Raw genomic sequence first — 26,875 nt, forward strand, 5'->3', positions numbered from 1 at the left:
TTTTCTGGGCCCCATTTTGTGCAGCTCTCTGACCTGTGTCATCTTTATCCCAACCACAGTCTTGTAATTGCCGTTGGCATTATCTCTAACTCAGGGAGATTAAGTAATTTGCTCCTGGTCAGCCTGGCAGTAAGTATGTACATCTGGAGTTACTTCTAAGATGTTTTTGGCCTCAAATTCTGTTCTTAGTTCAGTGGGTACTTATCGGCAGCTGTTATATGTTAAGTACTCTAGTAAGAGCTAAATACATAGTTAAGTAAGACATAATGCCTTTCTCCATGGATGGTTACGCTAGCAGGGAAGCCAGTAAAACGACCATACCAAAATTATAACAATTATAAGTGTCCTAAAAATATAACAGTGTTTGTTTAATAAATATAACCTTGTTCAGTCACTCAGTTGTGTTCAACTCTTTGAAACCCCACAGACTGCAGCACACCAAGCTTCTCTGTCCTTCACCATCTCCTGGAGTTTGTTCAAACTCATGTCCATTGAGTCGGTGATGCCTTCCAGCCATCTCAACCATCTCATCCTCTGTCGCCCCCTTCACTATAAGTGTCATAAATGCAATAATGAATATTTGTGTGAGATATATAGAGATGAGGAGAGGCATGATTAATTGCATTTAAGCGGGTAAGATTAGAGAAGACTTGCTATTAAAGGGAACATAGAATATGAATTTTAAAGAAAAAGGAGTTGGCCATGCAGAGAAGGGTAAAAGATGCAAGTTGCAGGCAGGCCGTTTACCTATTAAAAGAATATAAATGTGAAGAACTGAGTGTTTCTAGAGAACTTTAAGCAACAAATATTATGACATAATTTTATGCTGATTTGGGGGGGTTCAAATATGTGTAAGCTACCTATCCTTCAGGTTTCGGTTCAATGTGGAAATTATGATTTATTCATAAGTTATTACAATAGTAAGGATCTGATATGATAACCCTCAGAGAAGTAATAAAGATACTATAATTCGGAGGTAGGAGATAGGGTTTCTGGTGGGGCTGTTTAAAGAAGGCTCAAAGGAGATAGCATTTCAGCTGGACCTAAAAGAAAGCTGGAACAGGAAGAAAGTACTTCAGGTGGCAGACAGAAGCACTGAGGTGGGAGAAAGCCCAGGAGAGTGTCAGCATGCCTGAAGGAGAGGATCAAACTTTATCGAGTTCCAGGCAGCGGGGGGATGGTTCCTCCTGTGTGTTCACCACCCTCACCTGCCCAGACCTCCCGCAACGATCTTCGTCAGCAGTTAACAGAGAACACATGGTCACGGTATTCAAACAATTCTGTATTCAGTTCTGAGCTCCATGCTTCTCCAGCTGTATCAGTTAACCTCTTTGAGCCTCAGATTCCCCACCTGTAAAACTGAGATAATAACATGTATCTTGGGGCCAGATGAGAATGAAACATCAGTACATCCCTCATCCTTATATCTGGGCTTCCCCTGGTGGCTCAGTGGTCAAGAATCCACCTGCCAATTCAGGAAACCCTAGTTCGATCCCTATTTCAGGAAGATCCCCTGGAGAAGGAAATGGCTTCTTGCCTGGGAAATCCCATAGAGAGAGGAGCTTGGCGGGCTACGGTTCATGGAGTCACAAAAGAGTCGGACGTGACTTAGCAACTAAAACAAGGCATCCTTCTATGTGGGCTTCCCTGGTGAGTCTGGTCAAGAACCCTCCTGCTAATGCAGGAGACACAGGCTCGATCTCTGGGTGGGGAAGACTACTTGGAGGAGGAAATGGCAACTCACCCTAGTACTCTTGCTGGGAAAATCCCATGGACAGAGGAGCCTGGCAACCCACAGTCCATGGGGTTGCAAAGAGTCTGACACAGCTGAGCATGCACGCACGCATCCTTATACAACTCCTTAATAAATGTCACTGTTTGACACTCCAGTGTTCGTCCCTTTTCTGACGCTTTCTTCCATCCTCAGTCCTTAACTCACACTGCACCTAAAACCTCAGCTGATGGATATTTGTAAATGGTCATATTCTCTTTTGAGAGGATCTTGCATTCTTAAAAGTTATCTTTTTAGTTTAATATATTATAGGAGAGTGGGTTGATAATTATCAGCAGATATAAAGAGAAATTAACCAAGTAGGCAGTGCTTTTGACTAAATATAGATAAATCAGTTTTCTTGGTTGAGTCCCTGGTAAAGCTCCACTCAGGTGGAGATTGGCAGATGGCAAATTTATGGGGAGTGCTTTAGAATCAAATTGCAGAGGAAGGCAATCCAATCGGGCAGAAGGAAAAGTTGGATATTAATATAGTTTCAATGGAGGCTCCTGAAGGTATGGCCCTGTACAGCTGTCCTGAGTTGAGATAAAGGGGCTGGGCCTTGACACCCCTTCACTGATCAGGAACTCCATGTAGACTGGCCCAGAAAGAAAGAGGTATTTAGGGGGATGCCGCTTTCTTCATCTTTGATCAGCTGGGGGAGTAAGTGCTTCGGTCTTGAAGGGAGATCTGAGGAGCACATCATGACATCTGCGGTGATATCTGAGGCAAGGAAGTTCTATATACTCCTCTTAGGGACTTCTATAACAGGCTAGGATTCATGTATGGATGGAATTACTTTGCTGATAGCCAAGATGTGGCGTTAAAAAAATAAATATTTATTTGGCTGGGCCAGGTCTTAGTTGCAGCATGTGGGATCCAGTTGCCTGACGAGGGACCGAACCCTGGAGCCCAGCATTAGGAGCTCAGAGTCCCAGCCGCTGGACCACCAGGGAAGTCTCAAGACATGGCATTTTTAAAGCAAGAAGAATATGTATGTATTCAAAGCATTGTATTAGCTTCCTATTGTTGCAATAGCAAATTGCCACGAATTTAGTGGCTTGAAACAATACAAATTTATTCTCCTACAGTTCTAGAGGCCAAGAATCTGAAATGGTTCGCTAAGCTAAAGTCACAGTGTTGGCAGGGTTGGGTCCCCCTGACGGCTCTGCAGGAAATCCATTCCCTGGCCTTTTCCAGCTTCCAAAAGCCACCCACACTCTGTGACTCGACCCCTCCTCATCTCACGTCAGCCTCTTCCTTCTGTCGCCTCATTTCCTACTGCCTCCTTTGGTGTTCTTTCCCCTCTTACCTGGACCCTCGAGATTGCATTTGTTGTTCTTCAGTCACTCAGCTGTGTCTGACTCTTTGGGACCCCACGGACTGCAGAACATTAGGCTTCCCTGTCCTTCACTATCTTCTGGAATTTGCTCAAACTCATGTGCATTGAGTCAGTGATGCCATCCAGCCATCTCATCCTCTGTCACCCGCTTCTCCTCCTGCCTTCAATTTCCCAGCATCAGGGTCTTTTCCAGCGAGTCAGCTCTTCACATCAGGTGGCCAGAGTATCCGAGCTTCAGCTTTAGCATCAACATTCACCTTTCAGTGAATACTCAGGGTTGATCTCCTTTAGGATTGACTGGTTTGATCTCCTTGCTCTCCAAGGGACTCTCAAGAGTCTTCTCCAGCACAGTAGTTCAAAGGCATCGATTCTTTGGCACTCAGCCTTTTTTATTGTCCAGCTCTCACATCTGTACCTGGCTACTGGAAAAACCATAGCTTTGATTTCATTTAGGGCTTCCCAGATAATCCAGGATAATCTCATCACAAATTCCTTAATACAATCACACCTTCAAAGTCCTTTTTGCTATAGAAGATAACATTCACAGGTTCTGCAGGTTAGTATATGGATATTTGGGGAGAGGAGAATTATTCAGCCTAATGTAAGCATTATAGTTAAAACCTCATGCACTGGTGCTACCTACTGAGTGTGTTTTCTGGCAGTTTTAGAATGGCAGTGTCAACTTAGTCTTGTTTGGGTCTGCCTGCTTAACAAACATCAATGTCACAGGTATCCTCCAGCAAACCACTAACATGTTTAAATGAAGTCAGGAGACTCTCCACTGTTCTGATGAAAGAGCCAGATCAAGGTGGCCCTGAGAAACCTTCAAGCCCATGCTAATAGAGACCTGAAATAACATCTGTAGAAACCATGGTAGAAAAATAGACACTCCCAAAATGCCCCTTGAAACAGAGCAAAGAGAAAAACACCCTGGCTTCTCCCTTCCTCCCCGACTCCAGTGTCCCATCAGTGTCTCCCACTGGTCTAGAAGGAGAGCCTAGGCAGTGTAATTTGCATGGGGTCAGCTGTTTTGATATAAAACAGAGCAAGAGAAGTGTGGGAATCAAATATGAGAGCAAATGACCAGCACACAAACTGAGTCTCTGAAAAACGAGGACTAAAATTCTTGCCAAATAAGTTTGTACTGGTTATTCCTACCTTATCATTTCAGTTTTGTCCAAATATCCAGATACTCCTTTGCATAAAGACAATTTCTCACTCCACAGGTCACTAGTGATGGCATTATTCATTGTGTGTTATTCCAAGACTGTGTTCCCAAGCATGCCTTGGAATTTCTTACCATCTACCTTCCAGCACCAGGGGCACATAGGAGCTGGCAGAAGCTGGGGGTTAGAGGGACATGTTTACCTGCTCGTGATTGAGCCAAAGAGCAGAACTAGAAATAGAATGTCCAGGAGGAAAGACACCTTGCTTCACAATGGATTTTGATTAAATACTAACAATCCAAAGTACAGGGCTTCCCAGGTGGCTCAGTGATAAAGCACCTGCCTGCCAATGTAGCAGATGTGAGTTCAGTCTCTGGGTTGGGAAGATTCCCTGGAGAAGGAAATGGCAACCCACTCCAGTATTCTTGCCTGGGAAATCCCATGGACAGAGGAGCCTGGCAGGCTGTAGTCCATGGGGTCGCAAAAGAGTTGGACATGACTTAGCGATTAAACAAAAACTACAATGACCAAAGTACATTTTTAAATTGTTACTGTGGTTTATATGCTTAGAGGCAGATGCTTTACATTTCCCACTAAGCCTCCTGCCACTGAGTCCCAGGGTTGTCCCAGGGCTCTCATCTGCCCTTTGGCCAGGCCTGGTGGCACCATCCTAATTGGATTTTAAGTTTCTAGTGATCTGCAGCAGTACACTGAGTTCAGTTCATTACAGCCCTGAATAGAAATGCAGACAAAGTGCTCTCCATCTTTGGCCTTGAAAATCTGTTTCTTCTCCTTCTTTCCCTTAACTTTTAAAAGTTGCAAATGAAGTTGCCAAGAAAGGTACAGGGAAGTCCTGTTTGGCCATCACCCTATCACCCCAATGGCAACATCTTACATGACTGTAGTGTAATAGTGAAACCAGGAGGCTGCTGTTGTACCAAACCACAGAGAAGATGCTTCACTTTAGAAGTTGTAGAGGATGCCTCAGGGCTGGGAATGGTGATGGTTGGCAATGTGGTAGTAATAATAATCTCAAATATTCACACAGTGCTTTTATACTTATCAAACCTTTTCCATCCCTCCCCATTAAAGCAGAGGTTCTATTAGCAAACTTCTCACTCAGCCAAGAGTTGCTGATACCTCAGTTTTACTTGGTAATTCAAGAACCAAAGAGCTCAGTATAAGTGGATTGCTTTTCATTTTCTTCTGGAAGGACACTGACATCAAGTTACCTCATCAAAAGGTGATTCAGTCCCTTTGTCTCTGCTGATTAAGAAAAATGTCTCCTCTTTAGAGGCAAAAGAGGCATGATCCTTTGCCTTTTACACAGTTGCCCTCTTGGCTTTGCTCTGCCTTCTGCCATCCCTACAGCTAGTTATTTCTGCCCACCCATTGCTTCCTCTTCCTCCGAGATTAAGTCTTGGTGTTACCTCTTCTCAAACACCATCCTCTTTGTACTTCCTTTCAAACTGGGTTAGGAACCTCTCCTCTGTACTGATACAGTTCCTGGTTTCCACCTTAACAAGCTTATTTGTATTGTCTATTTTCTAGCCTATACCCCATTATAAATAGTGAGTTCTTTGGAGGCAGGGATTAGATCGTTTAATCCTTTATTTCTGTTCCCAGCACTTTTAAAAAATGGGTGGATAGGTAGATTCATGCAGTAATTTTTTCTGTGTCAATCTGGAAAGATATAAAGACTTTAATAACAACTGAATGAAATATATGAAAATAAATGAATCCTAGCTTTCTTTTAATGGGTGGATATGTGATCTTGGGAAGATATAAACATAGCAGTTTGAATATCTGCATATATTTCTGTTCCCTTCCAGCATTCCACCAAAGTAACAAGGAATTTAAATAGGTATAAACTATGAGATTAAAAAAAAGAAGTCTTTACAACACATGTAAGTAATATGTACAAAGTTTTGGAAGCTAGAAAGATGGGTGAGTGGAACTTGACTTAGCCTAGCTGGAAAAGCATGAATTCAAGTCCCTGCAGGGGTGTGAGAAAACAGAAAAAAAAAGTATTGGTCTTTGTCCCCAGTTCTTGGCACACAGCTCCTAAAACCCTAATAATTTCCTAAGTGATAAGACCAATAAGAGCATTTCTTGTTCTAACATTGGTCTTTGACCTCTGTTCCTGATGGAGCTCCCTGAAGCCCTTATAATTTCCTGGGTGGAAGGATTGTCTTTTGTTCTAATGAGGTGACTCTGGGGGTGGGGAGGGGGCTCCTGGATGAAGGCTGGTTACCAGGAAGAACAAGCTATGATTAGAAGCTTGGAATTTTCAGCCCTACCCACCCTTTCTCTTGAGAAACGATAAGGGTTGAAAATGAAGTTAATGATTGATCATGCTTTTGTGATGTAAAGCTTCTGTAAAATACTGAAAGAAAGGGGTTTGGAGAGCCTCCAGGTTGGTGAACACATGAATGTGCTGGGACAGTGGCTCATCTAGGGAGGGTATGAAAACCCTGAACCCCTTCCCATGTACCTTGCCCTACTCATCTCTTTCATCTGGATGTTCAGCAGTATCTTTTGTCATATCCTTTTATAATAAATGGGTAAAAGTGAGGAAAATGTTTCTCTGAGTTCTGTGAGCCACTCTAGCAAATTTATTGAATCTAAGGAAGGGGTCATTGGAGCCAGCAATTATAGCTAGTTGGTCAAAACTGGCTTCTATGTAAAAGGTATTCTATTCACACCTTCTTATGTCGTCATGAATCCAGAAGGGGCCAACTGGAGACCTGCTGGTCTACTGCAGTTCTCTGTGGGCCAGAGTTTTTGTGAATCTGTTGATTCATTCTGAAGTAGGGCAGACATAACTAGATTGTATTAAAAAGGGCTGGTTCATGGCCTGATCCACAGAAACCAGCTCCATTTGAGTTTCAATAGAGAGGAAAGTTGTTGGAGTGCGTTGATTTCTGGTTCTTGAATTGGAAGCACAAATACCATCCCAAGCAAGTCCCACAAATATTTTCTGGGCTCAAACTAAAGGAGAAAGAGGATAAATTTGCCAGCAAATACTAATTAAAAGGCCTCAGTGTGACTATGCTGAAGCAACCCCCCAGAACTGGGCTTCAGTCATCCTACATCTTCCAAATTTTCTGCCAATAATTGACACCAGGCTGAATCAGCTTTCTGATCCTCACACTCATGGTTCAGATGAGAGGCTGATTATAAGAGTTACTCCTACAGCTCCAGAGGCAGGCTGGGGACTTCTTCTTAAATTATTAATCAAAAGGAAGATAAATTTGCCTGATTCAGTTCTACAGGGATCAATTTTCCTATGGCGTATTTTTATTTATTTGTGCATAAAAGTCACTTTTAATGGTTACTTACTTTTATTAGTTTCTCCTGTTTCTGTGGGTCTAGATGCTAGAATGAGCAGGTTAGTATGTGTTTCACAGAACCCTGTCTCACTGTAGCTGCAGCACAATCTTCATGTTTAACACTTCCATAGACCAGGAAAGTATCTAGTTTATAAATTGCTCCGCTTGTTAAAGATGTAATCTGCCCTTACTCCCAGTCACTGGCATGAAAACGCTGGGCTGTAGTGATGCCCCTTCAAAATCAAAGTGCCACCATGGACTCTGTCATTTCCTTTGCCTCTCTCATTGCCTCTTCTGTTCTCAGTCTGTTGCTCAAGCTAGAAACCTGAGGAAACCCTGGATACTCTCACTCTCTTTCTTATAGGGCCCATTGAGTTAGTCAGCAAAGCCCCTTATTTATGCCTCCCAAGTGTCCGTCGCCCCTTCTCCACTCCCACAGTCCTCACCGTCTCTCACCTGGACCATTGGAAGAGACCCCTGAGTGACCTCTGATCTCTGCCCTGTCACTGTCCAGTCTCTTCATCAGAACGCTGCTGGTTAAGTGACTTATGTAATATATCCCTTAAGCCACCAAATGGTTCCATGTTTTCTTAGTTTTAGAGTTCACATTTCTTAGCAAATGATATTTGTGCAGAGGACAGTTTTGGATTACACTTTGTCCTTGCTTAAATGGCAATTTGAATTTCGTGTACACCCAGGAAGTCCTTCACTTTCTCATAGATCTTTTGCCAAAAATAAAGGGAACAATTTTATAGGAAAAAGTAGCAAAATAAGGAAAATAATTTTATTTTGCACAGTAAAAATAACTGAGGACGACCTTGTTACCATAAATTGTGCTAAAGTTCTGTTCAGCTCCTGTTTGTGTGTTTGGGGGGTTGTGGGTTATTTCCCATTATGTGATTTTTTTGGTTGCATGCCATAAGATATTTACTATATTAATAAATAGGAACATATATAGCATCCCAAGAAGTTAAAGGTGCTCAGGATTGGAAAAGAATCTAGCTAGGCAGTTTTAGGATTTGGAAGTAGATAATTATGATGAGAAAAAAGTAGAGGATAAATAATTCCCTCCGTCTATATCTTTGGCAATTCTTCCTTTAACCTCAGTTGGAAAATGAAAATTCTTTTCGTGGGAGAGCCAAGGAGGAATAGAACATACTTATTAAAGTCTCTACATTTTCAGAATGGCTAGATCACTTCTGTTTATCAGGATGAAGGAGAAGTAGTCACATCGGCAGCCTCTCTCCATCCATTATCAGACATTTCTCAGGCATCTGCCATGAGCCTAACAAATCACAAGCAGATCTTTACAGGTAATGAGTTTCAGGTATGGGACATACTGCAGAGGAAAAATATCCATTGTGTGTAATGGAAGGACCTGTCATAGGTCAGGGAGTTGTCTGGGAACTTGATGTTGAAGGCAGATGGGGAAGACGAGAAGCCAGATAAAGGCCAATGGAAAGGTGCGCCAGGCAGAGGGGACAGCATGGATGATCTTTTGTAGCTGGAGGAGAATAGAGCTTGAAAAGCCTGAAAAGCCAGAATCCGAGGAAAGATGAAGATCAGCTGAGTTGAGCAGGGAGCTTCTTGCCTTTACCAGGAATTGTTGATGGGCTGAAACCAAGGCAATATTATAAAGTAACTACCCTTTGATTAAAAATAAATACATTTTAAAGAAAGAATTGTTGCCAGTATTCAAACTAGAAGCTAGAGCTAGTTCTGAAATTGCCATCACTGTGGAAATCAGTGTATATGTACATTAGATAGCAGTGGTGAAAAGTTATTGTGTGCAGAGGCCACATTGTATCATCATATCACTGGTATCTAACTCAGAGCCTTGCCATGGTTGATGCTCAGGAAACGTTTGTTGACTGAGCAGAAGCATTTGAGCAGCACAGCACGTTCATGGCTGTTACCTCCGTGAAATCTCCAAACAATGCTAGGTCTAGGTGTCCCATACCCATTTACCGTGAGCCAACCAGGACTCAGCGTGACACACGTGGGGATACCTGAGTGAGGAGCCCGGCCCTGTCATTCCCCACACACTGGACTTGTGAGGAGGATGGCACTGTGTTGCCAGCTTTCTAATTTTATTAAGTGAGGACATTTACTCCTTTTAAATAATCAATTTAAATGTTTCTGTTTTGAACATCTCAAACATACACAAAGTTGAAAAATTTCAAAGAATGCTTGTGTACTTATCACCCATATTCAATAATAGTCAAGTTTGCCAATTTGCATCATATATGACCTAAAATATTTTTTTGCTGATGTATTTTACAAATCCCACCATTCTCTCTTTTCATCCTTATGATATTCAGAAACTATAATGAGAAAAGAGAGAACCTGTTCTTATATTACCACAATGCTGTTACCACACCCAACAGAATTTAAAACAATTCTTGGTATGATACAATATGTAGTTTTTAATGACTTAAAATTTAAAAAAAAAAAAAAATTTTTTTTTTTTCAATCAGGATCCAAGCAAGCATTGTATATTACATTTGGTAGGACATTTTGACAACAAAAAAGTAAGAAAGAAAGATGTTTAGACAAAAAACCTCCACAGTCTATTATGTAAGTTTAGATTTATGAAGTGTTCCTACCCTCAGCCTTATGTTCCATGTGGTGACCCGGCCCTGCTCTCTACAGCCACTCTGGAAATCCATGCCCCAAATTGTTGCAGATTCTACAGTGTGGGAGGCAGGGCTGACTGCTCTCTCTCCTGAGCATGTTCTGCCTCCCTGCAACCCTGTGAGTGCCGGTGTGTGTTCGATAGATAGAGGGCAGCAAATGAGCCTGGCAGTCAGCCCCAGATGTGGCGAACCTGCACCAACAGGAGCCCTGGTTTCCAGTTGACTTCAAGCCTTAAACCCAGAATCATACTAATGACATACTGAGAAGCTTTCGTTTGGGAATTGTTTTGGAGAGACCAAACAAAGCTTTTTCATGTTGATCTTACCAACCTGTCTTACAGAATTCACTGTAGGTGTGAATCTATAGATTGGAAGTTGGTCATTAACTTGTTACCCAGGGTGACCGAGCCAGATAGCCACGGGCCTGTATATGTCAGGAGTAAAAGAGGGACCAGCACAGTTGCTTATAGAGCCAAGTGTAGGATCAGTGTAGTGAAAAAAAGCTGGCTGAGGCTGGAGCTGGATGTGGATTCAAATCCCAGCTCTTCTGTGTGACCTGGGACGAATTGTCTAGCCTCTCTAAGCCTCCGTTTTCTCTTAGTGTTCTTCCCTTTGTGCTTCTGTTTATCTCAGAATGGTGGGTTATCCTCCGAGATAATATGTATATGTATTTCTCAAGATGCTATTAAAGGATAAACCTGATAGGAATGTTGTGGGAGCAAGACCAATGTTTGTACCCCTTATGTCACCCAAGAGGTCTGCCAACCTGCCTACCTCTAGAGCCAGGCTGCATTATCTTCTTTCTCTGCCCCAGCCTATAATTAGGCAAGAATATCATCCTTTTCATTGGGCAAGATCTAACTGATTATTACTGCAGAAGAACACAGGAAGCTTGAACATTACTATTTTAGCTCCTAGTTCCATGATTTTAACACAAAAGAAGCAAAGACAATCCAGCAAAGATTTAACACTTTTATTTGTGAAGGAAGCCTTTTCTTATCTGGTTGGATGTAATCTTAGACCCTTTACCTTAAATTAGAAGGCCCAGCTCCTTGATCCTTCTTCTGCCGTACCATTACCTACGAATCGCAGCAATTAAACTACAGCCCGTGCGTCTCAGCTCTGAGCCTTTCACTCAACCTGCCAGCAGAACCTTCAGAGAGAATTGCCATTGGCAGCTAGGCCCCAATGATATCAGAGGTTTCCACTTATCCCTCAGGAGTTTTGCATTTCCTCTCTTAAGCATGATGCCCTTATGTGGTTTTATTTCTGTTATCAAGACAGAAATCTAATTTCACAACTTTGGGGACAAATGTCAGATACTGAAGAAATATTCTAGGCAGAAGGGAAATTTTAAAAAGGCTGTATTGATAAGAATTATTATCATCACTTTTTATGGTATTCAGTTTATCAAGCATTTTTATATCTTTTTTCATTCGATCCTATAACAACCTCATAATGTAAGTAGGGTGTTAATATTACCCTCATCTTATAAATGAGGAATACAAAGTTTCAAGAGATCTTAATCTTTTTTCAATTCATAGATGCTATCACATTTAATTTTCAAGCAATCTGACGAGGCTGGTGGTGTTTTCCTGTTGTATATATGAGAAAACTAAGTCTGCTCTGGGTTGAATAACTTGCACAAAATCCACACTGTGAACTAGTGGAGGAACTTAAGATTTAAAGTTGGATTCTGTTTATTTCAGAGCCTTAAAAAAAAATTAACATCAGGCTACTCCCAGTTGACTGAAGACACAGACTTTGCCAAATTCAAAAAGTTTCTGGTAATAATAATCCTGGTAATCAAAGAAAATCTGCATTTATGAATAATAATCCTGGTAATCAAAGAAATAATAATCCTGGTAATCAAAGAAAATCCTGGTAAAGAAAATAATAATCCTGGTAATAATAATAATCCTGGTAATCAAACAAAATCTACATTTATGAATCCATAAAACAAAGTTTGCGTGAAGCCAAATTGAAATTTGATGTATCTAATTTTCAGACTTATATGCACATTGTACAGAATAACTGGTTGGGGATTCAGACTATTGTTTGTCTATAAAACGTACTTCATTTCATGCATTAAAGAATTCCTGAGCATTTACTGAAACCTCTTTAAAGTCTAACCAGACTGTGCCTAGAAATTGTTCTAGTCAAAACAAGTTATCCCAATTCTACTGAGAGAGAGAAATAATGTATCTTAATTCAGTGTGTTATTAAAACTTGCTCTAAAAGGTCTGATCTACCTAAAGAATGAGCTTATGGTTACCAGGGGGAAGGATAGGAGAAGAGATAGCGAGGGAATTTGGGATGGTCATGAACAAACTGCTGTATTTGAAATGGATAACCAACAAGGCCCTACTGTATAGCACAGGGAACTCTGCTCAATGTTATGCAGAAGCCTGAATGGGAGAGGAGTTTGGGTGAGAATGGATAACGTATGTGTGGCTGAGTCCCTTTGCAGTCCACCTGAAACTATCACAACATTGTTAATCGCTATACTCCAATACAAAATAAAAAGTTTAATAAAACAGTTTTAAAAATAAAAGTTTAAAAAGCAATGTACACTGATCCACGTTATAGTAGATTTAGCAAACAAAAAGATCAATTTTTCCCCTGAAGTCTTTATTTAGCTTGCCCAATTCAACAATGGGGAAGGAAATGGCAATGGAGAGGGAAATGGCAACCCACTCCAGTATTCTTGCCTGGAGAATCCCATGGACAGAGGAGCCTGGTGGGCTACAGTCCATGGGGTCTCAAAGAGTCGGACACAACTGAGCAACGAACACACATTCAGCAAACGTTTACGTTAACATTTATTAACTGATAACCATATGTCACACTCTGTTCCAAACATTAGGATACAGAAAATGTATGACAATGTCTTGCCCTCATGGTGTCTATAACTAAGTTTTTAATGCTCAGTGCTAGAGCATTAATGCTCTTACTTTGTGGAGTTCTGAAACAATAATAGACTCACCCTGTTGTCTAGGAGTCCCAGTTATATTTCAATTCTAATGAATTTAGTTTTTACTCTATTTCTCTCTCTTTCTCTCTCTCTCTCTCTCCATCTCTCTGTCTCCTGGTCTCCCCCCGCCCCCACCAACAGACACACAGTAGTTTGAATCAGAAGTAAACCAAACAACATCTGTAAATCTTCTGCAGTGGAAAATTCCATGTCACCAGTTGAACACAGAAGCAGGATTGCAATCCAAGAGATGAGTTAAGGAAGGAGCTGGGATAGAAGGCTAGTAAAATCCTAAGGCAGAATAACGAGCCTGTGTAGATCCACTGAAAATCCTCCCTTCCAGTGTCCAGAGATTAGCTCTCTTGATGGCAGGTGGGCGTACCAATACACACAGGGGAGGGGAGCCCGTCTTCTATAGCAGTGTGTAAAAACAGCAGCCTTCCCAGCATGACAGAAAGCAGCCAGAGACGGAAAGCTCTGGGGCTGTCTCTAAAGTCTGATGAAACATGATGGCGCCTCTTTTGTGCCTGTCCAGCTCTGAAATTTTGGGGCAAATGAATAAAAGAAGAGGTGGTGAAATGGGAGCTTTTGATTTTTTTCTGAGTGCCAAGTAAATAGAATTATTTTTGTATCATTAATTATATAAAAAAATTTTTGACAAGAGTATTGCTCCTTGGATTTGAGGCATAACCAGTACTCTATGGCGACCCTCCTATGCATGCCTATTTGATTGAATCTAGTGAAGAATAATACGTCTCTGATATTTTCCCGAAGAATGTACGTCTCATAGTTTTTCACTTTTAAAGTAAAATTGTCTATAATCTTTTGAAAAAAAAAAAAAAAAAGCGCCTAGTGTAGAAAGAGCACTGATATATATGTTTGGACTATTCTAGTTTTAAGCACTTTTATTTATCCTGTTATATTGTTTATAAGGTTAACATTTTCCCTTTTCTGTACACGTACGTGCCAGCTTGTGAAGTCTAAATGACTCTTGAGTCCACTGTCTCTAAAGAAGCAGTACTGCTGCTGCTGTATGTGTGTGTGCTTAGTCGTGCCTGACTCCTCGCAGCCCCATGGACTGTAGCCTGCCAGGCTCCTCTGTCCATGGAATTTTAAGAATACTGGAGTGGGTTGCCATTTTCTACTCCAGGGTACCTTCCTGACCCAGGGATCAAACCTGCGTTTCTTGCATCTCCTGTATTGGCAGGCGGATTCTTTCCCACTGCACCACCTGGGAAGTCCTACAGTCTTTCACAAAGATTTAACCTGCCTCAGTTTCTCCTTTGTAATATGTATCTGTATTGGCTTCTCCCCACCATAATGCTATCTCATTACTGTTTAGAAAGTGCTTGATACTCATATAAGAGCAGAAATATGTGTGGCAGATGCTCTTTTTTTATTCACCCCCAGAAACCAGAAAATTAAAGGCTACGCACCAGCCTGTGTGTGCACCCCTTAAGGCAAAGAACTGTCCAGTGGACTCAGCATTCCTATCAGTTAGCGTTGTGCTCTCCATATAATAAACCCTGAGGAAACGTTTGCTGAATGAATGAAGAAGGTATTTCCCCCAAAGAAATGGAAGCATTCACAATTGCTCCCGTGTATCTCACTGCTGGAACAGTGACTTGTCTGCATGTTTCCCATATACCCTTCCTGGGTTCTAGTGACAGCAAGTATCAAGTGCAGGTAAACAATATTGTGACCCAGCAGACTGCGTGCCACTGTAATTCACCCCATCCCTATTGGAAGGTGCCCCAAAGCCCAGGCTTCGTTAGCTTATAAGCCACTGAGAACTTCTAGCTCAGGTTTATCTATTTAAAACATCACTCCTTGGGTGAGTGGCAGGTAGTCTCTTCAAACTACTTCCCCTGGAGCGTGCAAATGGGTAACTCAGTAGGAAAGCAGCCCGTTCTGCTTGGATGTGCAGAATCCTGCTCACAGTCCAGTGATTTGCCAGTTGCTGTTAAAACTGCATATGTATCCATAATGAGCACATAGGAATAGGATACTGTTGTCCCCACTAATGTGGCTGAGGACTGGGAATGTATTTGTCTCAAGGGGGCCACCACAGTGAGAATAGGAACCACTGTCTTACATTTACAGAAAGCTCCATGCCAAATCTCATTTTGATTCTCACACCACTTTGTGAGAGGAGTCTCGCAATTTACAGATGAGCACGCTGACACTCAGAAACTTCCCATGGTCCTGTTTGTATTAAATGACAGGATTAAGATTTAAAGCTGTCCTGCTGCGTGCCCTGGTAAGTGACAATCATTAGTCAGCTGCACAAGGGCACAGCTGTGGAGGGGAAGGCCACCCACCAGATCACTTCAAGGACGACATGCCAATGGCTTATGCTGTAGTCTAACCCAGTGAGCTTATTGTTTTCTTCTCTGATGCAGCTGGCCATCAGAGACTTGAAGATGTGAGCAGTCATTCAGTTTTAATCAACGCAGGTGAATCCTGTTGCATTAAGCAACCCCAGACTTCTGGGGCAGTGCCTTCATTCCTGTGTGGGCCTCCTTGTTCACACTTGACAAACTGCAGAGGAAGCAGGTATATGGCAGAGCTTCCTCTCATGTGTGGCAAGGGGTGTTCACACCCTTGCCCTTGCTCCATCCAAGTGTCCATCAGTAGCTCAAAGCCTTGCAATGATACCAATGGACAAGATCACTGATATTCCTGAAAAAGGCAGTAGCTTCAGAACTGGGCATCATTCTCCTGACCTCCAAATGATTGTGGATTTGTGAGAGGACCCTAAGGTGCCATTCAGTGGTTGCCCAGCCGATGAACAGTTCCACCCTAGTGTCAGGCGTCCCCAATGTGGCCATCTGTAACTCTTTCCTTTCTGACCTGGTCGAGACATCAATTCCTAACAGGCAGAGTAAGGCTGTAATAGGGGCCACTGAGAGCAGACACAGGTTTCCATTTTACTTGGTACAGAAAGGGGTTATGACTTTTGCAAGCAGTGAACAAGAATAGGTGTTAAATTACATATGAAAATTAACAGCAGGAATTATCAGTCATTACCAATCAGTCAGCTCTCTCTTGTAACCTTCCACATTATCTTGAAGTAGGTACAATTATTATTCCTGTTCTGCTTATGTATGAGGAAACTGAGCCCAACTTTCACAGTCATGCACAGCTAATAAATGGGAGAGCCAAGATGCTTTTTTAGAAGCAAATTTTTTTAAAATTGAAGTATAGTTAATTTATAATGTTGCATTAATTTCTGCTGTACAGAAAAATGATTCAGTTATATACATATGAGCATGCTTTTCTTTTCCATTATGGTTTATCACAGAATAGTGAATATAGCTCCCTGTGTGATACAGCAGGACCTTGTTGTCTGTCCATCCTGTATATACTGGTTTACATCAGCTAATTCCAGACTCCCTGTCCTTCCCTCCCCTTCTCTCCCCCCGCTTGGCAGTCACAAGTCTGTTCTCGAGATCTGTGAGTCTGTCTCTGTTTTGTAGATAATAGGTTCATTTTTTGCCATATTTAAGTTCCACATATAAATGAAATCATATGGTATTTGTCAATTTCTTTCCAACTTACTTCATTCAGTATGATCTCTAATTGCATACATGTTGCTGCAAATGGCATTTCATTCTTTTTTATGGCTGGGTAGTTTTCCTTTGCATATATACCACATCTTTATTAACTCATCTGTTGATGGACATTTAGGCTGTTTCCGTGTCCTGGCTGTTGTGAATGGTGTTGCTGTGAACATACGGGTGCATGTACTCTTTGAATTAGAGTTTTGTCCAGATATGTGCCCAGGAGTGGGATTGCTGGATCGTATGACATTTCTATTTTTAGTTTTTTGAGGAGCCTCCATACTGTTTTTTGTAGTGGCTTAAGGTCCTGCTGCTTTAATGCAGTTTCCCACCTCAGCCTTATCCTGCTTAATTTCCTTGTCAGTGTCTCGTTCAAGAAGTAAACTCCTTTAGGTTCCGTCTTTTTCAAAACTATATGCCATGTGCCTAGTACAATCCCTTGTGTAGGAAAGGAGGCATGATAGACCTTGAGGTTGGAGAAGCAGAGATGAGTGAGGCAGAGCCACTCTCTAAGGAGTTATGGGACAATAAATGAGAGGACCAGCATGCATGTAATGCAGTTGGTGAGAGGAAAGAGAGCGTGGTGTTGGGAGGGACGGGTGGAGGATGGAGGAAGCCTGGGTTCTCAGGGAGAATTGTGGTGTTTTAATAGGCACTGGGGTGTGATGGAAACACACTGGCCTCACAGAGACCCAGGGTTGAATGCTGGCTCCATGTCCAGTGAGCTCTGGAACTGAGAAGCTCTGTGACTGTGGTGAAGTTAACCTCTCTGGACCTGTTTCACTACCTCTAAAATATATACTAACCTCAGAACTGTGTTAGGAGAAATAACATAATTTTTAAGTACCTAGCACAGAAGTTAGTTTATTGCAGGTACTCAGTAAACATGAACTTTCCCTTAGAATAAAGACTGAGCACTTTGAAATCTCATCAGGGACTTCCCTGGTGGCACGGTGGAGAAGAATCTGCCTTCCAGCACAGGGGACAAAGGTTTGATCCCTGGGCGGGGAAGATTCCACACGCCACGGAGCAGGCTGAGCCCTCTCTCTGTGCACGACTCCTGAGCCCGGGCTGTAGCGCCCATGCGCTGTCCCTGAAGCCCCCACGCCTAGAGCCTGTGCTCTGTCCCAGGAGAAGCCATCGCAACGAGAAGCCCCAGCACTGCAACAAGGAGTAGCCCCCCCTGACTGCAGCTGGAGAAAGCCTGCACGCAGCAGCGGAGACCCAGCACGGCCCAGGATAAATAAAATAAAAATCTCATTAGACTGTGTTCCTGAGTGTTAGGAACCTATTGGAAAATATCCCAAAGAGGAGGGCATGGATGTGAATGAAACATTTGGGGAGAGAAGAGAGAATTAAGATTGAATGGACATGGTGGTGGTAGCTTTTTAACTTGTTGAAAATGTAATTTTCGGTACTATTATAAAACATAAAGAAGACATACTTCACAATTCATGCGTCTATTTTCTTGTTTATTTCTAGAGCATTCCTAACTGTAACTTGTTTATCTCTAAGAGGCTGGAGACATATCCCTCTCCTCTCTGTCTGTCTCTCTCTCTCTCACATATTCACATGCAGAGACACACACACACACGCCATTTATATTTACAAACTTAAATCTTATTGTTTTTCCTTTGATGAAATTACTTGCAAAGCTTTATTTTTCAAAAAGGGACAAAGAAGGATAAACACTTTTGAATATGAGATTTATGTTTAATATGGTTAAAGTGGAGAAGTTGAGAACAAGATGGGTCCCAAGCAAGACAAGTACAATACACTGCGCAATGTAATGCCTCCCCACCCGTAGCGGGGGATGTAGGCACTGTAGAATATGATGCAGAGGAAGCATTTTAAGGGCGCGGTAGAAAACATTTCGGGGATCTGATGAGCCGTCCATTAAGGAGAACATAGGAAGAGTCTAACAAAGTGCCAGTCACATGTGGTTAAGTATCAGGAAACTGTTTCCAGACTGTATGCCGTGGCTGAGATGGGGAGAGCTCAGAGACTGCCAAGAGGGAACCGTAAAAATAACAGTGCAATTTGGGAGTGACCCTAATTAAATAGGAATAAAGCCTTGAAATTAAACAGAATAATTAGCCCTGAGAAAAGAAGTCCTAGAGGAGAATCATCTTGTCTTTCTTCATTATAAAAAAAAAAACAACTTAATGTTGAAATTGGGCAATTTCAGTACCTGCAGGCATTTAAAACTGAAATTCATTTCAGTTCTTCTCCCTCATTCATTCATTCAGAAAATGGATTTCAGGTCTTTGTCATGATGGTGAAGTCATCCAAGTGGTAAAGGGGGTGTCTTGGGATTTAGTGATTCTTAGGGGCGATGTGTGGCATTTAGCTGGTGACAGTATGGAGCATGGCTCAGGAGATACAACTCCAACTCTGTGTTCCAGGATAGATTATTTTCCCCAAAAAAAGCGCTCATGGGGACCATGTGACGTCTGTGCAAAGCTTGACTGGAACTCGTGCTACAGCTTTCTAGCGGCCTGCCTCGAGTGTGCTCACATGTACCAGGATCCCTGTCTGATAGCAAAGGCTGTCATATGGGAATTGTAAATAAGTTACAGCCTAAACTGTGGGATATAATTAAGGGTATTAAGAAACATGATACTTATTATTTAAGAGAAGGTAGGGAAATATCCAAGTTAACACTGCTAAAAAGGGAGGAAGGAGCATTACCATAATATATAATTGTGATCTCACATGTGTGGGGGAGTATATGTGTATATTCAGATGAATATGGCTGCAAGTCCATCACCCACCATCTATGTACCTGCAGGCTATGCTGTAGGGAAGACCAGGAGTGAGAGGAGAAGGGGGGATGGGGACCTCTTATTTTTTATTCCATGTTTCTTTTTTTATATGCTTCACATTTTTACAACATCCGTGGCCTTCATTTTGTAATTTAAATAAGAAATGAGATAATGCCCATGAAGCTTGAAGCATAACATCTGCCATGTGGCCGGCAATAAATGTTAATTGGATATTAATAGGATGGCAAGAAAATATGACTTGCTCAGAATGACTTAATCTGCATATTAGCATCATATTGATGGTTGTGTAAATAAGTGTTTTCTCTCCCTGCTAAAATGAAATGAAATATTTCAAATTACAGTTAATAGGTTTTAGGTTAAATATGTTATTCTACTCACTTAATCATTTAGGATTTAATTATTCAAAGAGAAGTTTTGAACAGGAAGCCTTCAAAATCTAGGTAGCATGAGACTTTGTTTAAGCACCAGAAATTTTCCCTCAGCTATTAGGGTTTTATCTTTAGAGTGCGCGAGCGAGAGCTAATCTGCTTCAGTCGTGTCCAACTCATTGCGGCCCCATGGACTGTAGCGTGCCAGGCTGCCCTGTCCATGGGATTCTCCAGGCAAGAATACTGGAGTGGGTAGCCGTGCCCTCCTCCAGGGAACCTTCCCAACCCAGGGGTCGGACTCACGTCTCTTCATGTCTCCCACAGCGGCAGGCAGGTTCATTACCACTAGTGCCACCTGGGAAGCCCATCTTTGGAGTCCTAAACTTCAGAAATATTTAACATTCAGAATTCATTATTTTCTGTCATTGAAAACCAAGATCAAATCATTTTCCTTCTGGAATTCTGTACCACAACCACCAATAGATATTCAGTAAATTGAATTTAAATTTAATTTTGTGGAACTTTTTATTATAAAAAAAATTTGAAATATACTGTAAGGAGATCATCTTGTATTATATTCATTTAATTATTCTTGTTTTGTGAAAAGTTATGAATAAATTGAATTGAAGATCAATTTGTTTTCTGAAATATATTAGAACCTCTCTTAAAATTCTTCCTGATGAATTGCTTTGCAATTAGAAGAACCATTTACAATTTGAATTAACATGTTCACAGTTATCTTCTGGGCAAATTGAGCCTTTTACCTAAAGCAAAATTTTCCTAAAGGGAGATACTGTTGTACCAAGGAGATGGTAGACCAAGTTGGGATTCAGAATATGAGAACTTCAAATTATTTCTTTTTATATGCTGACTGTGTTACTAAGTATCTTAAAACTTATTTTTCTGTCTTTATTTTTATTGGATTGATGTGGTAAAAATAAATTTCCTGTGATGACATAGTATATTTTAATAATTATATTTCCTTGATTTTTAAGACCCCCTATATTTTTTCTTTGCATACTTCTAAAATAGATTTAATATTTTCTAACCCTGATCTCCTGAGAAGCTAATTTTTATATATTGTGTTAGAATTGATGAAGTTTAGCATATGATGTTTTATATTAAAGATATAAGGCAAAATTGAGGTACAGTCCAAGTAATCAACTTCTAAGACATCCCCCCATCAAGAAAAGAATTTAGCAAAAGTAAATGGTGTTTTTTTCACAGTTCGTCACCAAACACTTAGTTCTCCAGTCTGTCAGTTGGAAAGTGACCTCCTCCTCCCGTGTACTTTTCAGTAGTGGGAATTTGGTGGTGGTGTGTTTTCAAGCTTGCCTTTTGGGAAGTAACTGGTTTGTTCTTTCTCTCTTGGGAATGTCTACAAATGAATAAAATGAAAGTGAACCTTCTGTATTCCACTAGTCTTGCATTGTGCATCCCTCTGTTTCTTGGCAAAGGAACCAACAACAGGAACAAAGGGCTGCCTTGCTGCTGCTGCTGCTAAGTCGCTTCAGTCGTGTCCGACTCTGTGCAACCCCAGAGACGGCAGCCCACCAGGCTCCCCCGTCCCTGGGATTGTCCAGGCAAGAACACTGGAGTGGGTTGCCATTTCCTTCTCCAATGCATGAAAGTGAAAAGTGAAAGGGAATTCGCTCAGTCGTGTCCGACTCTTAGCGGCCCCATGGACTGCAGCCTACCAGGCTCCATGGTCCATGGGATTTTCCAGGCAAGAGTACTGGAGTGGGTTGCCATTGCCTTCTCTGAGGGCTGCCTTGAGTGTGCAGTATTTCTAACTTGCTGAAGGCACAGAACCAAATTTGCCATCTTCGTTTTCATTTCCAGATTACGCTCGATTTGAGGCCAAAATCCATGACCTACGAGAGCAGATGATGAACCACAGCATGAGCTCCGGGTCCGGGTCCCTGCGAACCAATCAGAAGCGTTCCCTCTATGTCAGGTAGGCAACAGTGTGTTTCTTACTGTGACCTGCGCTTGTGAGCCATCAGCTTGGGGAACAGAGCAACACCGTGTGGCAAGGGACACGTGCTCTTAATTAACCCACGCTCATCAGCACACCACTGCAAGACCTGAAGTCTAACCGTTGTGAAGAAATTTTAAAAATGTTATTAACTGTGTTAAATTAGTTAAAGTCCCCTGCTTTTAACAAGTTCTTTGACCATGCTGTGATCCAAGGTAAAGTTCTTAGCACAGGTTGTAGTAAAAATAGTGAGGAGAAATATTTTCAGTTCAGACGCATCTTAAATTGAATATATGGGCCGAAGCACTGGACATCTGCTTACCATCAGTATGGGAATAAAATATTCTCATATTTCTTCCTGGCCTACTTGACATCTATCCTATTAACTTTGGTATATCGATTAGAAATCAGTACTCTCTCTAAGACTTATGTCGTTTTTTTCTTAAAGTTTGGTAGAATGACTTTTTCTGTGGCATCTCATTACCAATTGTTTCTCAAACCATAAAAGTTACTTGTTCCTTGCCTGACAAAACTCATTAGCTTATCAGAAAAAAAAAAAAAGATGATTGATTTAACTTGAAATGCCTTCTGGTCTTTCATACCCATAATTAATTCTTGAGTAAGGTCCATCATCACTCAACTGTAACATGCACCTCTTCTTAGCATAAAGCCTCCTATATTCCTCTCAAAATATACTTTATCAGTGCTGACTCTAATTTTTAAAAACCCCAGAAAACAATACACTATAAAAGCTCAATAAATTTGAAATATCCAGTTCTTTATTAAAAAATAATGCATTATATTTCTTTGAGGATTTTATGTCATATTAGAGCACTAATTTCTATTTTTTTTCACAGAATCTAGGAAAATCTTCCTAATTCTTATAGGAAACTATTCCTCATTCTACTACCATTCAATTAAAAAGAAATGATGACTTACAATAATAAGAATGATATTGTAAGTATTAATGGCCAAAGTGGGATAGTGATGCCCAGTTAATAGTGAAAATGAATCCAGGTATCATTGGGGGAACCACACCCATCCTCACTGTATTCTCTTGGGATCTGGTCTGACTCCCACCTAGGGTCATATCCTTTAGACCTGAAATTTCACCATCTTGTCTTGACACGAGGTGCATGTTATAGACATTCATTTATATACTGAGATAGATTTGTCCTGTTGGTTTCACTTTGGCTGTAAGCTATCCTTTGTGTGTCCTAGGTAGGTATAGCAGGGCCAAGGAGGGAGGAGGATTCCAGAAGCCAGCAGCTTCTCAGAGGCTTTGGTTTGCTGGCCTCTCTGACAAGCATAGAGTCCCTTCTTATTCCAGGGAGTTCCAGTACCTCAGAAGCCCTGAGATTTAAATTAAAAAAAAAAATCAGAATATGAATATCCCAAATTTGTTCAACTGCATTTTGGAATATTATTTTGGTCCATGTCTGTAATCTGTGAGAGGAACTGTTGAGAACCACCCTAGAACATGCCTTGTAGTGACGTCACAAATATGATGGAAAGCAGCTGTTTCTGTTTCTCCTCACTAGAGTTGTATTGCTGGTCTTTGTGATATAAAATATTTTCTAAATTCTGAAATGCTTTAGTTTCAGGTAGCAAATTGGGAAAAGTCAACTAAGTTAATAGGATAGAGATAAATGAGCTAAAATTAAAGTTATATAGAATAAAACTGGAGGGAAAAATGATCATATTGTTGGTATCTTGTTAAAAAGTAGAATGCATAAAAATGTTCAATGTACTAGAAGGAATTTGCTGAAAATATACCGGTAATAACTTAGTCCTTTTAAGTAAGTTGTGGAAGATTAGGAAAGTGAAATGAAGTGATATGATGCTATTATGTAAAACTAATAGATTTATTTGAAATAGTAGTGTTGCTGAGAATCAGACCTTTACTCTCTGAAATGGTAAATAAAACTATAACATACAAAAGAGATGAAGACTTAAGGTAATAAAGAACATTGTCCTGTCAGTGCTTTAATAGTTGGATGTTGTATTAAAGGAGGAACTCCTGTTAAATAAGGCTCAAAAATAGCTGAAAATTCATGAAAAAATTCCTAAATTATTTCTTTATAAGATACCAAAAGTATCTTATAGAGGTCTGACCTCAGCTTCTGGGTGACTCTTACAGGCATAGAATTGCAAAAGATGTGGACCATGAATAGAGTCCAATCAGAGGGAAAGAACTTACAAGATCCCCTAGCCCTGTTCTCACGCAATGTGATAAATTAATTAATTTCATTAATTAATGAAATAGAAAAGCCTAAACGGAATTCTTTCTCAAAATGATTTGGTATGTTTATACCTTTGTTGTTTGTTTGTTTGTTTAACACTGATTTTGGCTGTAGGATTTTCAGATATGCTTGTTTTGTCTAGATCACTTAAATAGGACTAGTGCCAGTTGATTGTGTTATTTTAGAAAGTCAACTAGATGCTGTTTCAAAATAAATCAGTAGCAAAATTTCTCTGATTATATAAATATCAGATGATGAGCATGTCTCTTTAATCTCAGAATGACACCCTGGAATGTTCTTCCCTTTACCCTGCTCAGCTTTCTGTGCTCAGCTTTCTGTAATGCTCGGGCTGGAATCTTAGCTATCACCAGGCCCACTGTTTAATTTACAGAAGGGGAAATTCCTTCCCCAGGAGGAAGGGGCCCCACAGCCGCTTGGCAGCAGAGTTGGATCTCCTGCCTTCCAGAGCCATCTATCACTCCAGCTGCCTTGGGCCCAGTTTATGCATATCAGCTGTTCAGTGCGCTTTGGCTGTGAATCCCAATGTGCTTCTGTCAGCACAGTGGCCGACTCTTGGATTACGAAACAGATTAGCTGAGAGGAGAAATTCAAAAAGAATACTTCTTTGGGGTTTTTTCACAGGATAAACTGTACTGTAGGGCTTTTATATGGGATTTCTTTAGTACTATTCATATTTTTCCATGAAGCCAAAACCTAAGCCAGAAAGCAAGCTGCTTCTTTGTTCTGGAATAAACCATTTAGCTGACTTAGAATATTTGCTTATACCACAAAACCACCTTCCCCTTGGAGTTACCTCCTTTTCCCTACACACCTTATACTCTCTTTCTCTCTCACACACACACTCTCTCTCTCAACATGAGCCCTATGTTGGCTGTGTCCAAGACGATGCATCTTCTCGGGCTCATGCAGAAATTGGCCTCCTTCCCTTCCTAGAAATAGTCCCCCTGGTGATGGCAACCTATTTGCCTGGCAGGGAACTAGCACATCTATCCAGGCAGTGCTGTGAACTTGAGCCAGCCCTCTCTATTTTCCAATCTAGTTGTAATTATTTGCCTTCTTCTAATCTTTTTTTGTAAGGCACTTGAAGTGCTTTGGTCATGTCACGCAAATGGAGTTGATTGTCGCTATTGATAATGCTGTACATGTTCTATGCCAATGACTTGGATCTGCTTGGTTGAATGGGCTATGTGTATTGTGTATTTCCTGCATTGTGAAACATATGTAGTTGTAGAACCTTAAAAGTAAATAAAATATTAAAAATTTGAATAAACTATTTTTCAAAATGCTCCACAAGTACATTATCAGTTCTTCAGCCCTAGATGCCATCTGGGCTCCTGGTATGGGTTTGTTGCATGTACTTTGGGGCTCTATATATGTGCAGGTTGAGGTCTCTCTACCGCTATAATATGCACCCCCCTTGGTATCTTTCTATCAGCTCTAAATGCATCCCACTAGCAGAACAAGGCTTTTCTTGCTACTAATCAATCGGATGTGCCTTTATATTTAAAAGCTACCAAGAAAGGTCAGAGTAGAGGAGGTTAAATTCACTCCAGAGTGCAAATGGCTAAGGAGAGATCCTTTCTTTGGATAAAAGAGAACCAAGAGCACCTAGGACACTGGGAGAATGGAGAGGGGGAGAAAGAAAAGCAGGTAAGTCCACCAACGGGGAGTAAGAGGTGACAGGAGAGAATATAAGAGAAACCTGATCCTTGTTCATTTGTTAATAAAAGATAGCAATTTGAAGAGTTCGAGTGAATAAGCTTTCTGTTGTGAATTTAGGTTTAAAAGTCAGTAATTCGTATTTATTTATGCACTCATCAAGCGTGTTTTGAGTGTATATTCTGTACCAGAACCTATAATGGACACTGAGGACCTAGAAGTCATGCCCTGTCCTCAAGGAACTTGCATCTAGTGCGGGAAAGAGATGAGGGGAAGACAGTCACAATGCACAGTGGTGTGAAAAGTTAGCTCTTGTAAGGCCAAGAACCTTTACTGCTACCTTATACAAGGATATCTGAATTAATTCTTGAAGATTTTATATAAGTTAATTCAGAGGCCTTCAAACCTTTTCTACTCAAAATAAGAAATATATTTTTATCACAGCCCAGTAAATACATACACACATAAAGCTCAAAAAAGACTTTATTATTGAAGTTTATGTTTTATGTACAGTAAACTTTGCTATTTTCCATTCTGTTTCTCTCATTCTTTAAAAAATGGGAGTCACAACTCATTAATTTGGTTTAATGGCTCACTAATGGGATGTGGTCTACAGCTGGCAGATGGACTAAACAAGGAAGAGCATTCTAGGTAGATGACACAGGACACAGGCAAGAGAACATGTCTTCATTACATTATAGTCAGCATCTGTGGGATCCCCTTTCCAGTTCCTCATAGATGTCATCAGCACCCCATCCTCACAATTGCTTCCATTTCTCCTTTACATTCTTTAGCCACTCTAAGCCCTGTGCTCACAGTTTTCTGTTCTGGATTTGAAGTATTTACTTCCTCTGTGGTCCTAAATCCACATTTTAAACTGGTAACTCAAACTTTGTATTTTTTTGACAGTTTTTCCTTCAAAGGCTATATATGACAAATGTTGAGGTCTGCCTCCTGCTCTGTTGTTTAAATCTTTTACGCAATGATTCATCAGAGCATCAGTTCTTTCATTCAACAAACATGATCTCACATGAAT

At 40.9% G+C, this 26,875-nt stretch overlaps 1 protein-coding gene across 2 annotated transcripts in view; it reads left to right on the plus strand.

The window, feature by feature from the left end:
* DLG2 (discs large MAGUK scaffold protein 2) overlaps positions 1–26,875 on the plus strand; it is a 1,427,480-nt gene that overhangs the window by 1,232,179 nt on the left and 168,426 nt on the right. For both annotated transcript variants that reach the window (XM_052662441.1, XM_052662442.1), the window contains one exon: positions 21,781–21,895. In XM_052662441.1, the coding sequence (XP_052518401.1) occupies positions 21,781–21,895 (115 nt within the window). The remainder of the gene's footprint in view (positions 1–21,780; positions 21,896–26,875) is intronic.

Source organism: Budorcas taxicolor, chromosome 25 (assembly GCF_023091745.1).
Source record: "Budorcas taxicolor isolate Tak-1 chromosome 25, Takin1.1, whole genome shotgun sequence".
In the NCBI taxonomy this organism is placed as follows: domain Eukaryota; kingdom Metazoa; phylum Chordata; class Mammalia; order Artiodactyla; family Bovidae; genus Budorcas; species Budorcas taxicolor.